The 16,375-nt window shown below is 35.3% G+C and overlaps 1 protein-coding gene across 2 annotated transcripts in view; it reads right to left on the bottom strand.

The window, feature by feature from the left end:
* Positions 1-1,553: 1,553 nt before the first annotated feature.
* Positions 1,554-16,375, bottom strand: part of EGLN3 (egl-9 family hypoxia inducible factor 3) — a 42,822-nt gene continuing 28,000 nt past the window's right edge. For both annotated transcript variants that reach the window (XM_026664512.2, XM_026664513.2), the window contains exons 2-5: positions 10,718-10,837; positions 6,838-6,974; positions 5,355-5,428; positions 1,554-4,584 (exon numbers count right to left, since the gene is read on the bottom strand). In XM_026664512.2, coding sequence (XP_026520297.1) covers positions 4,547-4,584; positions 5,355-5,428; positions 6,838-6,974; positions 10,718-10,837 — 369 coding nt within the window. In that variant the 3' untranslated portion in view covers positions 1,554-4,546. The remainder of the gene's footprint in view (positions 4,585-5,354; positions 5,429-6,837; positions 6,975-10,717; positions 10,838-16,375) is intronic.

The raw sequence follows: 16,375 nt of genomic DNA on the forward strand, positions 1-16,375 counted from the left end.
TAGGACTTGTTCTGCGGACGGTACCGGTCCGCGGACCGGTGGTTGGGGACCCCTGGCCTAGAACACTGAAGGGAGTGGCTGGTCTAGATATTTAGAAATAAAATAATAAATTGCCTATCCCAGTAGTTCAAAGCCACCTTTTCTGAAATTTTAGAAGTTTTGACACTGTAATGTTCCATATAGAAGAAAACTGGGCTACGATAATACCCACAGCTTAGTTTATTGACTCCTGCAAGATTTTATTTCATTCTACATTTTTTTAAAATAACACAAACAGAAATGTGGATAGGATGGCAACATTCTACAGTATAGATCAGTATTCAGCCCACCTGCCAGCAACAATGACCAGCATGTAGCTTGGCAAAAGGTTTGCCATCCTGAGAGATAGTTGGGGAGCCAGTCACAAAATAAGATTAAAAACGGGCAGCAAATTAATGCACTTTCCAAAGCAAGCAGTAGTAGAGAGTTACACCAAAAAGCAATCATGCAGGAATAAAACACAGTATTTTTTTTTCCAAAAATGACATTTCTGAATTTTGTTTTGCCATAAGTTCCAACTTATTGGAAACACAGGAAATATAAAATATGTTAGGTTTAAAAATACGAATGGACTCCTCATATTAAGAAGGTGAAATTGATCTTTTTGGACCCTTTTTCCTCTCAACTTTTTTCTATACTAGTTTATTTAAAATGACTTTGAACTCAGTCTGATGTGATAATTATTGGATTGCAATTAAATTGACTATTAAAGTAATCCTAGAAAGCTGTAATCCTGATAATTTGATAATGAGTGTAATGTGACTTTTTGTAGATTGAAAGAATTATCTTGCCACTCCATGAAATGTAGAATTGAACAGTAGCCCTAGATATGACTCTAAACTGTATAGTCATCATAGTTTATAAATGCAATGAAATTATTTCACTCTTCACTTTTGCTCAAGCACACTTTTCAAGCCCAATGGCCAAGAGATGCCTTGAGTCATGATAAGAAAAAGGCAATAAAAGTACCTTTGGCTCTTCAACTATAAATAGTCAAATCAACATTTTTCCTGTTGATCTAGTAACTTCATTAGAGCTCCATTATGACAATTTCTTAACAGACTACTTATTGAAAATGCACTCAGAACCTTTAAAAGAAATGTTTTTGCAATAATCTGGAAGTTAATCATTCTGCATAAATTAAACACAATGAAACATCGTAATAAAATAGGTAAATAACATTTCACTACCACACTATAATCACAGCCAATTGATGATCGCACTAGCTTTTCAAGTTCTAAATTGCTTAGGCAGTTGAAGGGTTCAACTATGATTGATAGATTTCCCTCCCAACTATAAAAAAAGCCGATACCTTTTACAAAGGATGTTACACAGAAATTGTCACCCAATTTCTTCTCTTTCAAGACATAAGCAGTCACTATGAAGGAATCCCCATTATGTGTGTCTACAGCAAGGAAGGAACAATACTATTTTTTTTAATTTAGGTGAATAAGAAAAAAGGTCAGATTGCAATAATCGTGAGGAAATCATAAATGGGTTTATTTTGTCACATGTAAAAACCTATTTCTTGAAAGAGAATGTGGGGTTATGAGGTGTGGGGTTTTTTTTCCTTTGAAGAAGCTTCTGTGGATCAAAGTTTTCTCCAAATGAAAGGAGACTGAAGGATGCTATGCAAGTTTCCAGACCTTTATTTTTCAGACATAGTAGTCTGGATTCCTACTTATTCCTAGTAATGAAGTACTAAAGTCCTAGTAATTCCTATATATTTTACTTTATTTCTTCAAGGATGCATCATTGAGATGATAATGGATTCCTTTAAGGTTATGGATGAATAGACTTGGCAGCAGGCAAGGTAGACCTCACCCTTTTCCTGACCTTCTACATTTTGCTCGGATTGCCTTCCACTTCATGATCTAACAGTTCCCTTCCCAAAAAGATGTACTGAGAAGGCTTGGAGCAGACTTCTTTTTCTGTTCCTGAGACTTGAGACTTGAATGTTTTGACACAGAATAGAAACAAGCATGCTTGGGCTGACGCCCATCTACTCTTTCAAGTGATTTCTAGATGGTTGGCTATCAGTTTGCAGCAGCCAAAAAGGAACAAAAATCTATTATAGTCAACTGTAGTCTAGGAGAGTTAAGCTATAATCCATATCAATCTTTTAAGATGCTACCAGATACTTTCATGTTTTTAAAAATAAATACTATCATCTCTTGGTTTATAAAATCTCACTTTGATGTCTATAAAATTCTCTTGCTGCAAATGTATAATATAGCCACAATTTTCCTTCCAATTATGAGCTCTTTTACATAAGAAAGGGGAGGGGAGAAATCACAAATGAAAGCAATTAGTTTTTAAGTCTATTTTGCACAAATTTAAGCTGACCGTTCTTTCCTGAAATAAATTATTTTATACAAGAAAACCACATCATAAAGTCTCCATGTATAAAACTATGTGATCAAAGAGGAACATTCAAAGGAATATTGAAGAACAAAAGGAATCATCATAGAGTGTCTTAAAATTCAGACATCAAATGTAGGCAGGAGAGCCTTGTTTCCTGAAGTAAACAATTTCCATTTTTGTTAATTATATTGCTTTATACAGTGTTGCTGAAAAAACTACTTTCAGTTGGATTTGGCCTTTGTCTGCACAATTTGTAAATATATTAGCCTTGTTCTGTAGCTCATGTTTTGAGGAAATGACTTCCACGCCTCCAAAAATTACAAGGAGATATTGTATCAGCCATCCTTTTTAAAGCCATAATGGCCAAAACTGAACCGAAAAGTTTAATTGGAATGAAAAGGAAGTATCAAAATGGAACCTGGAGGAAAGTATGGACACGTGGAAGAACAAATAGAGTCTCCATCACAATATTCAAAACATTGCTAGAGACTACACAGAAATGAGCAATTATCTTCAAAGGATTTAATTGCATTTATTCATTGCATATTTTGATGAAAACAATTTCTTTTTTGTCTAAGTGCATTTACTGCTAAGTTTATTCATTAGAGGTTCTTTTCTTTGAAAAAGCGCCATTAGAAGAAAGTATGTGCTTCATAATTTCTCTCTGTAATACTCATGGCTTCGATGCATGAATTTATCTGTAGTAAAGTGACATTTGGGACCACATTTTATATCTGTATTTGTAACCTCAATACAATACATCATGATAGTAACCTATATCCTGACCTCGTGCTGACAATACAGATCTATGAATCTTATCTTAAATATTTTCATAGTGCATCCAAGAGTCATGCTATATGACACTGTATATGTATAGCAACTGGAATATCCCATCTAACACGTAATTTATTTTGCTGGCATTTCAAATCTTAAGACTGAGTTGTAAGTCTACAGTTCAAAGCACACTTTCTTACACATTCCAAAACAACAGTGATTAGGTCTGAAATTCAGTTGTACAATCTTAGCCCCATTTATAACAGATATGAAATTTACACTACAACCAAATGCCAGTTTACGTGCCGTTTTCAGTGGCCACTGCAAATGCTTCCCAAGTATAACAGTTAAGAGCCAGCTGGACATGGCTTTCTATGTCTCTTCAACAGCTAGTTAGTTATCAAACCCATCCTAACAATACACTCAATTGCTGGAGTTCAATTTTTGTCACATGCAATATGTGACTAGTGGAAGATCAGTTGAAAACTATTAAAATGAAAATGAAATTTGATTAGATGATTTCTTGGCATACTTGCTCTTAGCTTGCCATTAACATTTCCCAAAGTTTGTAATGGGCAGGAGCTGGTGAGGCTGGCAAGCTATTTTGCAAAACAGTTTTAAAAGATGATAAAAATAATTCCCAGAGCTACCCCACAAAGGAAATATTTTTTAAGAACAATACGGGTAGGTGCACAACGGCTACATTTCTGTTTGGGGGCTCTAAAAGGCAAAGTGATAGAACTGCTGTTGCTTGGCTTGAACAATGTGGATAAAATCCAGGCAATTTTATGGCAAGTGGGAGGCTTCGATTTGGCAATGAACCAGGCCAAAGAAGCCAATAAAAGTCTGTAAGCAAAATGATGAGACACACCATCAAATGGTCTGCACTGACACAATTGAATTTGGCTTCTGACAAGTGTGCAGTTCTGGTTTGCATCTTGGCTTGCTTGTGTTGCTCATATGCAATCTGCCAGTGAGGATCCTTCGTAAAGTTCCTTTCCACCAAACCAGAAAATGTAACTAAAGTGCATATAGTTCCTCCAATTGTTTCAAATGTTCAGTATTTTTATTACTAGTATTGCCATCTTCACCTTGATATCATAATGAGATTTGGTGATATTCTTCATTCTGGAGGTATTCTTCAATTAAAAGGCAAGAACAGAAGAGGGGTGCTTATGCCAAATATAAGAGTTGGAAGCTGTCATGAGTACCATCATGGTAATATGAAAACTTTAGATAATGTTAAAAATAGTGCATTGAAGAATATCCAATAATCATAAAAAACAGACCATGTAATCTTTGGATCTTATTGCTTGCAAATAGTTCAAAAATTATCATTATAGAAAAATTGTATCAAGTCATTTGTTATTCAGTCTTCACTGAGAACTGCTTCTGTCTTTCCTGCATCTGCAATGAATAATTGAAGAGATGGTTAAATAGCCATGCAACAAAGAAATAAACACATTCATGCACAACCCCTGCACAAAGTTAATCAGCACAAACATTTCATATGCTCTTTGATCATTTTTCTATTTTGTTGTTGTTATAGTAGAGTAGCACACATAAAATTATAAAAACAATATAGTGGAAACTGTAAGTTAAACATAGAATGTGCATTTAATTCCACTTCCAAATTTTCTTCAGAATGCTTGAGCAAAGAGAGAATTTTAATTTAAGACTGAAAAGAGTCAATTCTATCATCTTTGAGAAGATGCCGTTAAGTTCAGTGACATCACAGAAAGGATTTACTTTTGTACACATGTAACATTTCTCTGAACAAAGATACGTAGAGAAAAATTTCCTGTGAAGTTCTTGGTAAAGGCAGGAGGGTATGAAAGGCATTCTTTGGGACATGGAATTGATTGTTGTCACCAGGGGGGTTGGGGGTTATTGCTATTCATTCTTTTTATATTGGTTTTTTTAAATCTTTGTAAGCCACCTTGAATCACTGAGAGCTGGGTAGCCATATACATTTTCTTAAATAAAATAAATAAATATTTGTGTCCCAGTCATTTAGACATGACATGGGCATAGAATATCCTATTGAAACTTGTTTTAATGTGTAGCTTGTATTTCCTGACTGGGCAAGGTGTTGTCTATGTAATTAATTCTGTGACATCAGAACACAATAGAATGTGTTCCTGGATTGCATGCGAGTTAAAAATAAATTCTCATACCAACTAAATTCTTGAATTTCTTTTTGGCTTCTGCTCTTTCCTCAGCATCGAAATACCACACAGTCATTGCATACCTACAAAGGGGAAAAAAATCCATGATCCATTACATTGAGACTTTATTATATCTTTGAAAATTCACAGAGCATACAATTTATTATGTATTTATTAAATTTATATTGCCGCCTGTTCGCCCATGGCGACTCAAGGTGGCTTACAGAATATAAAACCACATTTAAAACAATAAAAATAATAAAATAAATTAATACAATAATAAAATCATAATAAAATCACCCCCAACCCTAGACACAGCAGATCACACAAGCCATTTAATGAGCTCCATCTTTCTCTGGGTTCCCCACACCTGCTGGCAGAACCAGGTCTTCAGCACCTTCTGGAAGAGTACTAGAGTGGGGGCCATTCTAATCTCTGGGAGAATGATGTTCCAGAGAGAGGGAGCCACCATGGAGAAGGCCCTTTTTCTGTGTCCCACCAGTGTATCTTCCTCGGGGATGGGACCCACAGCATTCCCTGCCCCCCGCTCTGCTGGGTTGGGTAGATGTGACTGGTAAGAGACTGGTAATTGTCATGGGTGCTTGTGACAAAGAAAAAATGTCTAAATTCCAAGAAAGGCATTACTTACAATTTGACTATATGGATCAAAACGCACCTATCAAAATTTTACCAATTTTACCAGAATTGCTGGGGGAAAAAATCCCTCAAATGGTTTGTGTGTGCATGCACATGTGTATAAGTGGGTCCTTTAAATGAGGCTGAATATCTGGCACACAGAACTAGAGAACAGAAATGCCTATTGAGCCAGGAAGTTAACATTAATTTGCATAACTGCATACTTTTTTTCTTTCTGTTCAGTCATGTCTGATTTTTGGACATTGCCTGGGCAAGTCCCTGCAGCTTTCCTGGCAAGGTGTTTTTGGAAGTGGTTTCCTTCCTAGGGCTGAGATAAAGTGCCTGGTTCAAATTCACACAGTTGGCTTTGTGCCCAAGGCTGCACTAGAATAACTCTCAGTTCCTAGGCTGATGCCTTAATCACTACATCAAACTTGCTCTTGACTGCATACCATGTATATATACATAGTAAATACCAATCAGTAGATATTCAATACAGATTTAAACATGAAAAAATGTGATGATTTCCTTTTCAATAAAATATTAGAAAAATGCAAGAATAAAAGAAGACACTTCCATATCAAAAATGTTTCTACATAATAGATACTTCATTTTCTCCAATATAATTCCCAAATTATATGACTAAACCAGAATATTGTTCCTTTCATTTAGCAAGTTTAAGAATTCATATTTCAGAAGTCTACTAGATTCACTGATCCTTCTTGAATCTGCTACCTGAAATCATTTTAATGACAATGCTGGAATTGTACATCTAGCTATATATGCAATCTCTCACTGAGCAACAGACTGCTGTCCTGTATAATTATCTTTAAAACCCACACTTAAGGTCTTTTACCTTGTTGCATAGGAAGGCTGCACTTCATGTGGGTTTCTTCGGTCTGACCAGAAAAAAAGTAATCTGTCAAAGATGGGCTCAACATCAGCTACATAGGACCTGCCCTCTGGGAATATTCGTAGAATCCCCCCATGAAGCTTAAACAGAAAGAAAAGAAAAAGTTCATTTTTGATTAGACAGGATAAGCAGATCTTAAAATGGCTTATTTTGTATATGTGCATAAAAAAACAAACCAGATGAGGACCCCACTGGAAATGAATGGGGAGGATGAAGAACCCATCTGCTGATAGCAATAGCAATAGCATTTAGACTTATATACCACTTTATAGCCCACTCTAAGCAGTTTCCAGCATATTGCCCCCAACAATTTGAGTCCTCATTTGACTGACCTCAGAAGGATGGAAGGCTGAGTCAACCCTTAGCTGCCCAAAACTGAACTCCTGGAATGAGCAGTGAGTTAGCTTGCAATAGGCGTCACCATGGTTCATGATGAAAAATTCTCCACAACTATAGAGGTCCCTTCTTCTCATCTTCCTTCAATGGAAGAACATCATTAACCCATAATCCCAGGGCTGACCTAAGTATGTACCATTTGTGTTGCAATTCCTGAAGAGTCTTTAGATATAATATAGTCTAAACTCCTGCCACATTCTCTTTGTTCTACTATAATGGAGGACATTTTGACTGATGTGCCTGGAGACGTCTAGCACCAATTTCAATGTACCTCTGCCAGCTGAGAAGCACAGCTTCCTAAACTCATTAATCATCCTTCCAGCAGGGGGGCAGTTGCATCATTTGTGAAATATTAATGGGAATATTAATGGGTAGTAAATGAATCAGCTTGAAGCACTGATCACTTCTTTTCCCTGGTACCATGAATAGAACTAGGAATCCCAATAAATATTAGTAAATGAATGCACTTTTTAAAAAAGGGAAATCATGTCTAAGGGCATGATCATTATTCAAAATAAAGCGAGTAAAAAGTAATATACAGAGAACACAATTCTTTAAAACTGCTTTTTTACTTAGCCAAATTAATGTGTTCTTTGTGTTTATTGAAAAATCTTGAAATGAATCGATATTAATGAGGTGAGTGGGGAAAACAATGCTCCTTTTCACAAGGCTTTCTGACCCTGATTTTATCTGGTTTTCTATAAACCAGACCTGTTGTACTCCTTCTTGTTATGACAAACTTTTTGCTATCACATCCAAATGGAAAATCTGAAAATCACTTCCATCCCCAAACTTAAGTGAGATATTTATGTATGTATGTATGTATGCATGCATGTATGCATGTATGTATGTATGTATGTATGTATCTGTATCTATATATCTACATCTATATCTATATCTGTTATATATCTATATCTATATCTATATCTATATCTATCTATCTATCTATCTATCTATCTATCTATCTATCTATCTATCTATCTATCTATCTATCGAGCAAAATATTTAAAGAAAAAGAAAGCTGTATTTTCTGATGGGAAATCCTGACTCAGTTTCCTTAACTGATGGACTTCAAACCCTGATTTCTTAATTGCATAGTAAAAACACAAAGAGGGATGGGGGAAATTAGTATTTTGTTCTGCCTTTTCAGAAGCAGGCACCATAGTCTGACTTCATATAAAACTGTGCGTTCCAATTTATTTACATGTAAACATTTAATTTGTTACAGCAATTAAAAATGTACAGAATGACAAATTCTTCAGAGAACACTTTAGTTAGCCATTTATTTTTATTTTTTTAACAAAAAGCTGGAAGATTCTTGATACCTTTTAGTGTTGGTGGAAAGCAGTATCCAAGGATGCTGCACAATCAACAAGTAATCATTATTGTTATCTGTTATATTTATATCCCATCACCATCCTGTCTGTAATGTTGATTGAGAGAGAATGTCACATTCCAAGTTTCAATGGTTGAGGGCAGGGGTGCAATTCAACCGGTGTTACTACCAGTCCGGTGACTACATTTTGCCACTTTTTCCCTGCTTTTTCAACCTCAGCTGTGCCGCACGAAGGAGCTGTGGTTGAAAAAGCAGGAAATAAAGGACAGGTAAGAGCCTGTGCAGGTGGGTGGGCCAAACAGCAGCAGACACAGAACCAGTTCGGTGTTTGTTGCTCTTCAGAGCTACGGGTTCTATAGAGCCGGGCAGAACCGGTAGCATCCCACCCCTGGTTGAGGGGAATCTTAAACCTGGTATGGTTACGTGTTTATTTCAGATTATGCCAAAAGCACTTTTGCCAAAATATTAACATTTCAAATGTAATTATCCCCTTTTTTCTATTTAAAACTTTCTCAGATCAAAATCTTGTTAAGTTTTGTGCTATTATGTTTGCTGTTATGTTCAAACTCCTAGACTATTATTTTTCTCCTTTCTTTTTCTTAATCCAGATGTATTTCCTTTTCTTTCCTGCTGTTCCAAAAATGTTTCTTTAACTTTCAGATTGTTGTATCCAAATGTATTTAAGAAAGTGAGGTTTCAGTCAAACCCAGGGTCCTTAAAGGCTCCACTGTGGCTATGAGCTAGATTTCTCTCTCTCATTTCCCAGCCGCTCAACTCATGAGTTGACCACAAGGATCTTCAAATCCTATGGATGTCTCCGGAGGAGTGCAGATGGACAATCTCTAGGTTACTCCTTATCTGGAGAGGGTCTACTGGCCTGGACTAGATGATTGGCCACAGGTAACACTATAACAGAGTCTTCGCTCCCTCAGAGATGTCCTAGTTTGCCATAGTCTTCACCCAGAAGCTTGATGTGCCCAGACTTAATAGAGCACTACTGTAACACAACTCTATGCATGCCGTTTGACAGTGAGGTTTTGCAGCCAGATTGTTATTATAATCAAATTTACATTTTTCTTATCCAGATGGCATCTGTGGTCTTTTTACGACAAGTAAGCATTGGCTTACCACCAAATATATATTCACCAGAGGGCTGTAGTTAAAGAGTTCTTCCAGCATGCTTATTACATTGGCATTAATATATAGAGTTTTAAAACATATAAATAATTTTCTTTACTACTTGGATGCCTCCAAATTATAAGAAATGTCCCTATGTCATCTATTCATTTTGGTGTATTTTTGAGAGAAAACGAAAGGATTATTTTTATTTTCCACTCTGAGAAAAGTCTATGGAATCTCAGAATCATATTAAAAAATAATGCTCAAGTATTCCTAGGCATCCACAAGAGTTGGACATGGTTTGAAGTGGGCAATCTTCTAGATTCAGGGCTTTGTGTAGCTGAAAACCGATGCTTTTGACAGTTAGCAAACCTAAAGGCAGAACGTCAACTTGCTTTTCTTTAAGTATATCACAGCAAACAGCCTCTAAGCTCCCCCACACATGTGTTAGCAAACACAAAGCTTTTTATGAGGCCAAGACATGGCAAACAGAGGGAGAAGTTTTCATGATCTTACACTGTACATAGAGCAAAATCAAACAAATGTTCTTTTTCAAAGGCTGCTTTATACGGGACAAAAACAAGATGACCACAACTGAACTTGCCAATCTTCAGTTAAACTACCTCAGTTGTCAGAATCCATTCATTCCTTTACAGGCACCCATTTGTTTTCAAACTAAATCCCTTTTACCTGTATCTTTAAATAGTGACAGTCACGCCAGTGGCTCAAAAATTCTAAGCTGCCCCCATCTTCAATAAGCTGTCTATCCAATTGAAATTAAAAAATACAACCATGAAATGGATTTATCTTCTCACTTCAGCTACTCAGAAGCAATGGTGTTGTTGTATTCAAAAATTTCACAGTACTTCATTAAAAATGGAACAGCAAGAAAACAGGTAGGTGGAGAAGTATTGTTTCCTGAGTAGGTTCCTTTTGAGTCTGCATCTCAGCAACATGTGAGGAGCTACATACCTTTGAATCCCAGTTTTTGTTCAGGTAATAAATGCAGGTGATACATCGCCCATCTCCATTGGGATTGTCCACATGACGCACATAGCCAGTTCCATTCCCAGGATAGCAAGCTACCATAGCCTGGAAGGTGATATAAGAAGAGAAAGAAAGATGCTTAGTATTTTTTCCTAGTTTGGCAGTTTTTAAAATTTCTCTATTTGCTTTTCAGATACAAATCAAAATACAATTTTAAACTATCTGTCTTACAACTGAAAAGTTGTAGATGCTGTTAAGTTTAGTCAGGCATATTATATTCTTCAAAGTAATTCTGCTCTTACAGAACAGTACTTTTAAGGAGGAATGCTCCTAGTGAAGATTATATTAAATCTTCTTTGAACTGAATCCCTAGCAAATGTAGGCTGGAAATTAGAAGCTGATATTAACAGTAAAGGAATTGTGGAGGCTATGAATAATTTTTAAAATGCAGCAGGGCTTTGCTTTATTTCAGTGATTTATTTGATCAATTTATATGCTGCTCATCTTGCAGCTTAGCAACTCTGTTTAAGAATAGTTGTCCACCACAATTCTGAAATGAAACAATTAAAATATAAGTGAGCACACTATAAGGGCAAACGGTTGGAATATGATCTTAAGGTCCATTCCATTCCTACTGGAAATACACGGAAGTATATCTACAAATGTCTTCTGTCTACCACAAACATGAGTATCTTTACAGTTATGGTTTTGAATCTGAGTGAAATAGCCTTCCCTATACTAGTTATCTTTCCTGGGCATTTCTACATTTATTTCAGATTTAAATTATTTTGCAGAAAAGACTGTATCTCACTAAAGTGTCCTGCCTCAACTGGGTACCTTTGAAATGTGTTGGTATTACAAATCCTGTAATTGTAACCCTAATCAGTCCCTACACTTTTGGAAATTAGTTGAACAGGGAAGCAAGTACTAGTAAACTTTGCTGAGCAAGCTTTGGTAAAATGAATGGCAAATAGCAAGCAGAATAGCTTTCATTTCACTGAAGCTGTATAAGAGAACTTGTGCTTTAAAGAAGTATCCTTAAGTTTATAGAAGTGTGAATACCACTTTTTTCAGGTACCATAACTCAGACTTTCTCTCTATATTCCCACTAAATAAACATAATAAAACAATCCATTTTCCATCCCTCAGGATGTTTATATCTAATGCCTTGATGAAAGTAAAATTTAGATATTGTGTACAGTTGTTTCATTTCTTTTTTTTTTTTGTAAAAAGTTTTTTATCTTTTACAAACATCTTTTAGTAAATAATGTGGTTTCAGGTTTTTACATTTCCATACGAACATGACCATAATTACATATTTAACTTTCATATTCAGTTTCTTATCATATCATTACATTTTCCATTTTCTGTAAATTTTCACAAATATTCTTATATTTTTCACACTTATTTTACCCATTTTCAATTCATATCTTAACTTATTCCATTTTTCTTGAATTATACTCATATCTGTTTAATATAATATCTTAAAATTCTTATTTCTTAATCTATGTTTATTATGCTTTTATACTTTTATGTCATATTTGCAATTTCATCGCATACTCTTGTTTCATTATTCAATAAATTCCATCTTAATTTAATCATTCCAAACATTTCCCCCTCAATTGCCCATTTGAGTGCACCACCCTTTTGTCTAATACATCATTCAGTTTACTCTCCTTTAACTCATATTAAAAATTCCCATAATATAATCATTTTTAGTTATCACCTAAACACTACATATCACATATACATTTTAGGTTAGATTCCACATGGTATTCTTTCCTTTACCTTCTAAGTCATTTATTATTTCATATATATTGATCTTTTCATCTAATTGTAGAAACTATCTTTTTAGTACAATTCTCATAATTCATTTTAGGTATATTCTTAATTTCATTTAAGTAATTTCATTTAATTAACATTCTTATAATAGTTTCCCACTTTTACATTTATTCCAAATATATCTATATATAGTTTAACCATCATTCTTAAAAAATAATCAGATAGAAAAAAAACATCAGTTCCAATTATTCCATTTTTTAAAAAAATTGTTTTTATACCTTGCTATACATTACCTTACAGAATCCCCTTTCTTATTCTTTATCTACCCATTATCTCTAGGTCTTCCTGCTATGTAGCTTCTTTTCATTTTTTTTTTTTTTTGGCTTTCTATCTCCCCTTCTTTTCTGGTCCTTTCCCTTATTCCCCCTTTCCTTTATTTTTCCCCTCCATTTCTAGCTCCAATTTTTCTCCCCTGCCCTCTTTTGAGCTTTCACCTGTAATTCCCTTTTTTGCTGTTTCCTTTTTTTTTTTTTGACTTTCCAAACAATTACCTCTTTAATTGTCCCCTCAAACCTCCAAGTTTTAATTTCCATGCTTTCCCCCCCTTGTTTTAATGTTCATTGCCCCATTTGTTCATTGAGGCTGGCCTCCTCTTTAATCAACTCCTCCCCTTCTGAATCTCCTTGTTCTTCTTTGTTCTCCAACGTCGTCATTTCTAATATTTTCAAGGCAATGCTGCACAGTTCCACTCTTTCAGATATCATTTCCCTTATACTTCTTAAGTACAATTTTATTTCTAAACAAATTTCTGCTATTTTTGTGCACATCTTTCAATTTTAGTTTTTCTTTTATCTCTTTCTTCAGGATTTAAGTCCCGTCTGGTTGTCCAGTAGTTTATTTAAACCAGCTTGTAGCAATCCACTTCTGTTAAATCCTGTTTCAATTTTCCAGGGTCAAAATAGTCCATTTTTTATATATTTTTATTATTAAGTTCCTTCTGTTGGGTTTTGAATTTTTCTCAAAGTCACCTACTATTCCCAGGGTTTCACTTTTCAGAGTTTCTATCTTATTTATCAAAGTTCCTCTTACTTTGTATCAAGTTCCAACTTTCAGAGAACCAAACACTTTTTAAAGAGTCACTGAAATTTTTCCTTTACCATCTCTGTTATGTCCAAGTTCCACCTTTTCTATTCACTTTCCTTTCCCTTTTAAGGCTTTTAATTTTCAACAATCCAGTAAGTCCAATTGTTAAGTATTATTTATTTTTGGCACATTCAAGTTCAGCTTTTAATTATGCCTGTTTAGTGCCAATATTATATAATTTAATATAATCCAATTTAAGCAGATATTTTCTTCTAGCTTCCTCTTTCAATTTAACTCTTTTTAAAGTTCAAAGCCACTTTCACTTATGTTCAATTCCCCCCCACTCCCTCTGGTCACTGTTTTCCAATCTTTCTTACAAGTCTCTCTAAACTTTAAATCCGGGGTACCTTTATATTCCAAAACTTTTAAACTTTAAATCCAGGGTACTTTATATTGCTCCTGGTTTACCTATCTCTACACTGTCCGCTTCTTCACCGCCCCTGCACAATCTTTGTCCCAGATAGCTCTTCATCTTTAGGGTGGCCATATTTAACCATCGCTGCAGCCCATCTTTGGGGGAGTTTACCTAGCCAGGGAGGGGAGATGCGGTTCCCCTCAACCTGACAGGTGGTCTCCCCCTTCTTCCCCACCCTCCAAGGTGGTTCTAGCCCCTTTCGAAGCCCTTTAACGGGAACAGCACGGATCGAAGCCGCACATGATTGCAGTCTTCGGTCCGTCATTGATGAAAATGCCCGTGGAAGTCTGATGTTTCATTTTTTGATTATATAGGACTGTAAGGACCTCCCTGTCAAGGCTTAAACCACAGAATTAGCCAAACATATTTCAGAAGTAATACCTTATTTTAATATTTTCATGCCTGCTAATGTAACCATCCTCATTTCGTGGAATTAATCAGAAGACCAAAGATGGAGCCACCCTCCTTAAGAATCATAAGGGACTGCTACAGAGGATATGAGTGAAAGCATATTTAGTACTGGTTATGGAGGAAATGAGTTCTTCACAGTACTCATTTATTTTCCTTTTTTTAAAACACAACTAGAACCATGTCAGAGGCCTAAGGCTGCCATTCCTGATTATAGTAATCACCACCATTACCATTTAATGGAACCCAAAGCTCTATGGCCCGAGGAGGCAGATTTTAGTAGTCACAGCAGCATATTCCTCAACTCATTTTTCTCTTAGAGACAAATGGCATTACAGCATAAAACCAGAGTTTGATGACAAGGCTGTGAAAAAAGCTATATTTGGTGGGTCAACCTCTGTAGGGCAACAAACTAGGGAAGATCCCATTCTTTCTTCTCCCTTCCAAAGAAAATCCCCTCAAAGTACTAGTTAGGCATTTTAAAAATATTTCTTTAGTTACCACCAAAGGCCATTTTACATTGCAAAGAAATACAAAACAAAAACTTACTTCAACAAATCATCTGTCATATCCATTTCAGAAATCTAGACTTAATGTGGTTTTTCTTTTCTTTTTTTTTAATAAAAATGCACTTTTTCATGGAAAGGAAGACAAAATTGTCAGCTCTTAGAATTTAAAAATGGAAAGAAAGATTATTCATTGTCTGCTTCACATCTTTTTTCCTCACAAGAACTTCAATCCACCATTTACCACATGCACATTTCCCCAAATTAATAAATACTTGGTTCTGTAAATTTTCACTGATCCAAATATTTATTGAAAGACAAAGCTTCTACTCACTTTTCTTCTAACCTCACAACCAATTGTAAACATGTGTGTGAGCAGGGTGACTAAAAATTGGTAAGTTTTTTTTTAAAAAATGAGATTTTTTAAAATTTAAATCAGTTTTTTTATTTTTATCAAATTTATTTGAATAAAATGCTTTTGGAGTAAAAATCTAGAGGGTTTTCTATTTAAGATACATTAATAATTTATTTTATTCAGCATGAAATGGAGCTTGATATGTAGCATGAGGCTGTATATTCTGCAATATTGGGACTGTCGGTGAGTCAACAGCAGGTCACAGAAGGAGCTGCTGCAGGACAGAGATGACAGTTGCTCTTTAAAAATTATGATTTAAATCAAGCCTTTTTACTAGTAATTTGAATCATGATTTAAATCAAGTCCACCCTGTGTTAGTTAAGATTTGGATGCAATATGCAACTTGGGCAAAGGTTAATTCAGAAAGGAAACCTATAAATAAGAGCTACCTGTTTTAAGGCAGGGATTGGTCCTACTAGAATACGTATACTTTTGTTCTTTCTGAAAATGATGCATGTAATCCATCTGAAGATTAGAAGATTGAATGGAGCTGGTGTAGTATAATTATTAAAGCAGGAATAAGAAATCTAAAATCTTCCAGTGACGACTAGAATCTCCTTGCTAGCTGCAGTCAAATGCTAATCCAAAAACATCCAGACTAAACAAGCCCCCCACTTCTAAGTCTCAAATTTAGTCCCAGGCAATATGAAGTAGGAAAATTTGAAGCATCTGAAAACCTGAAGAGCTACTTAAGGACTTTACTCATGCTCTGTTTCCTCATCTTTCAGAAAAACTACCCATCTGAACAGAAAAATGTTCTGCACATGAAAGATACACTTTCACCAAAGGAGCCAATAGTTCAGTTTAAAAATGAGAGCAAAAAGGAGTACTGAAATATTATTAATTTTCTTAAACCAGCAAACAATTTGGATGGAGTTTAAAGAAGAGAATTTTTTCTGGATCTCTTAGGACTTATTGAAAGAAGATTATCAAAGTTACAGCTGGAATAATGCCAGCATAGATGAGGCTGGCCT

Source organism: Notechis scutatus, chromosome 1 (assembly GCF_049901735.1).
Source record: "Notechis scutatus isolate UNSWTSFEM ecotype Mainland chromosome 1, rNotScu1.2, whole genome shotgun sequence".
NCBI classification, from domain to species: domain Eukaryota; kingdom Metazoa; phylum Chordata; class Lepidosauria; order Squamata; family Elapidae; genus Notechis; species Notechis scutatus.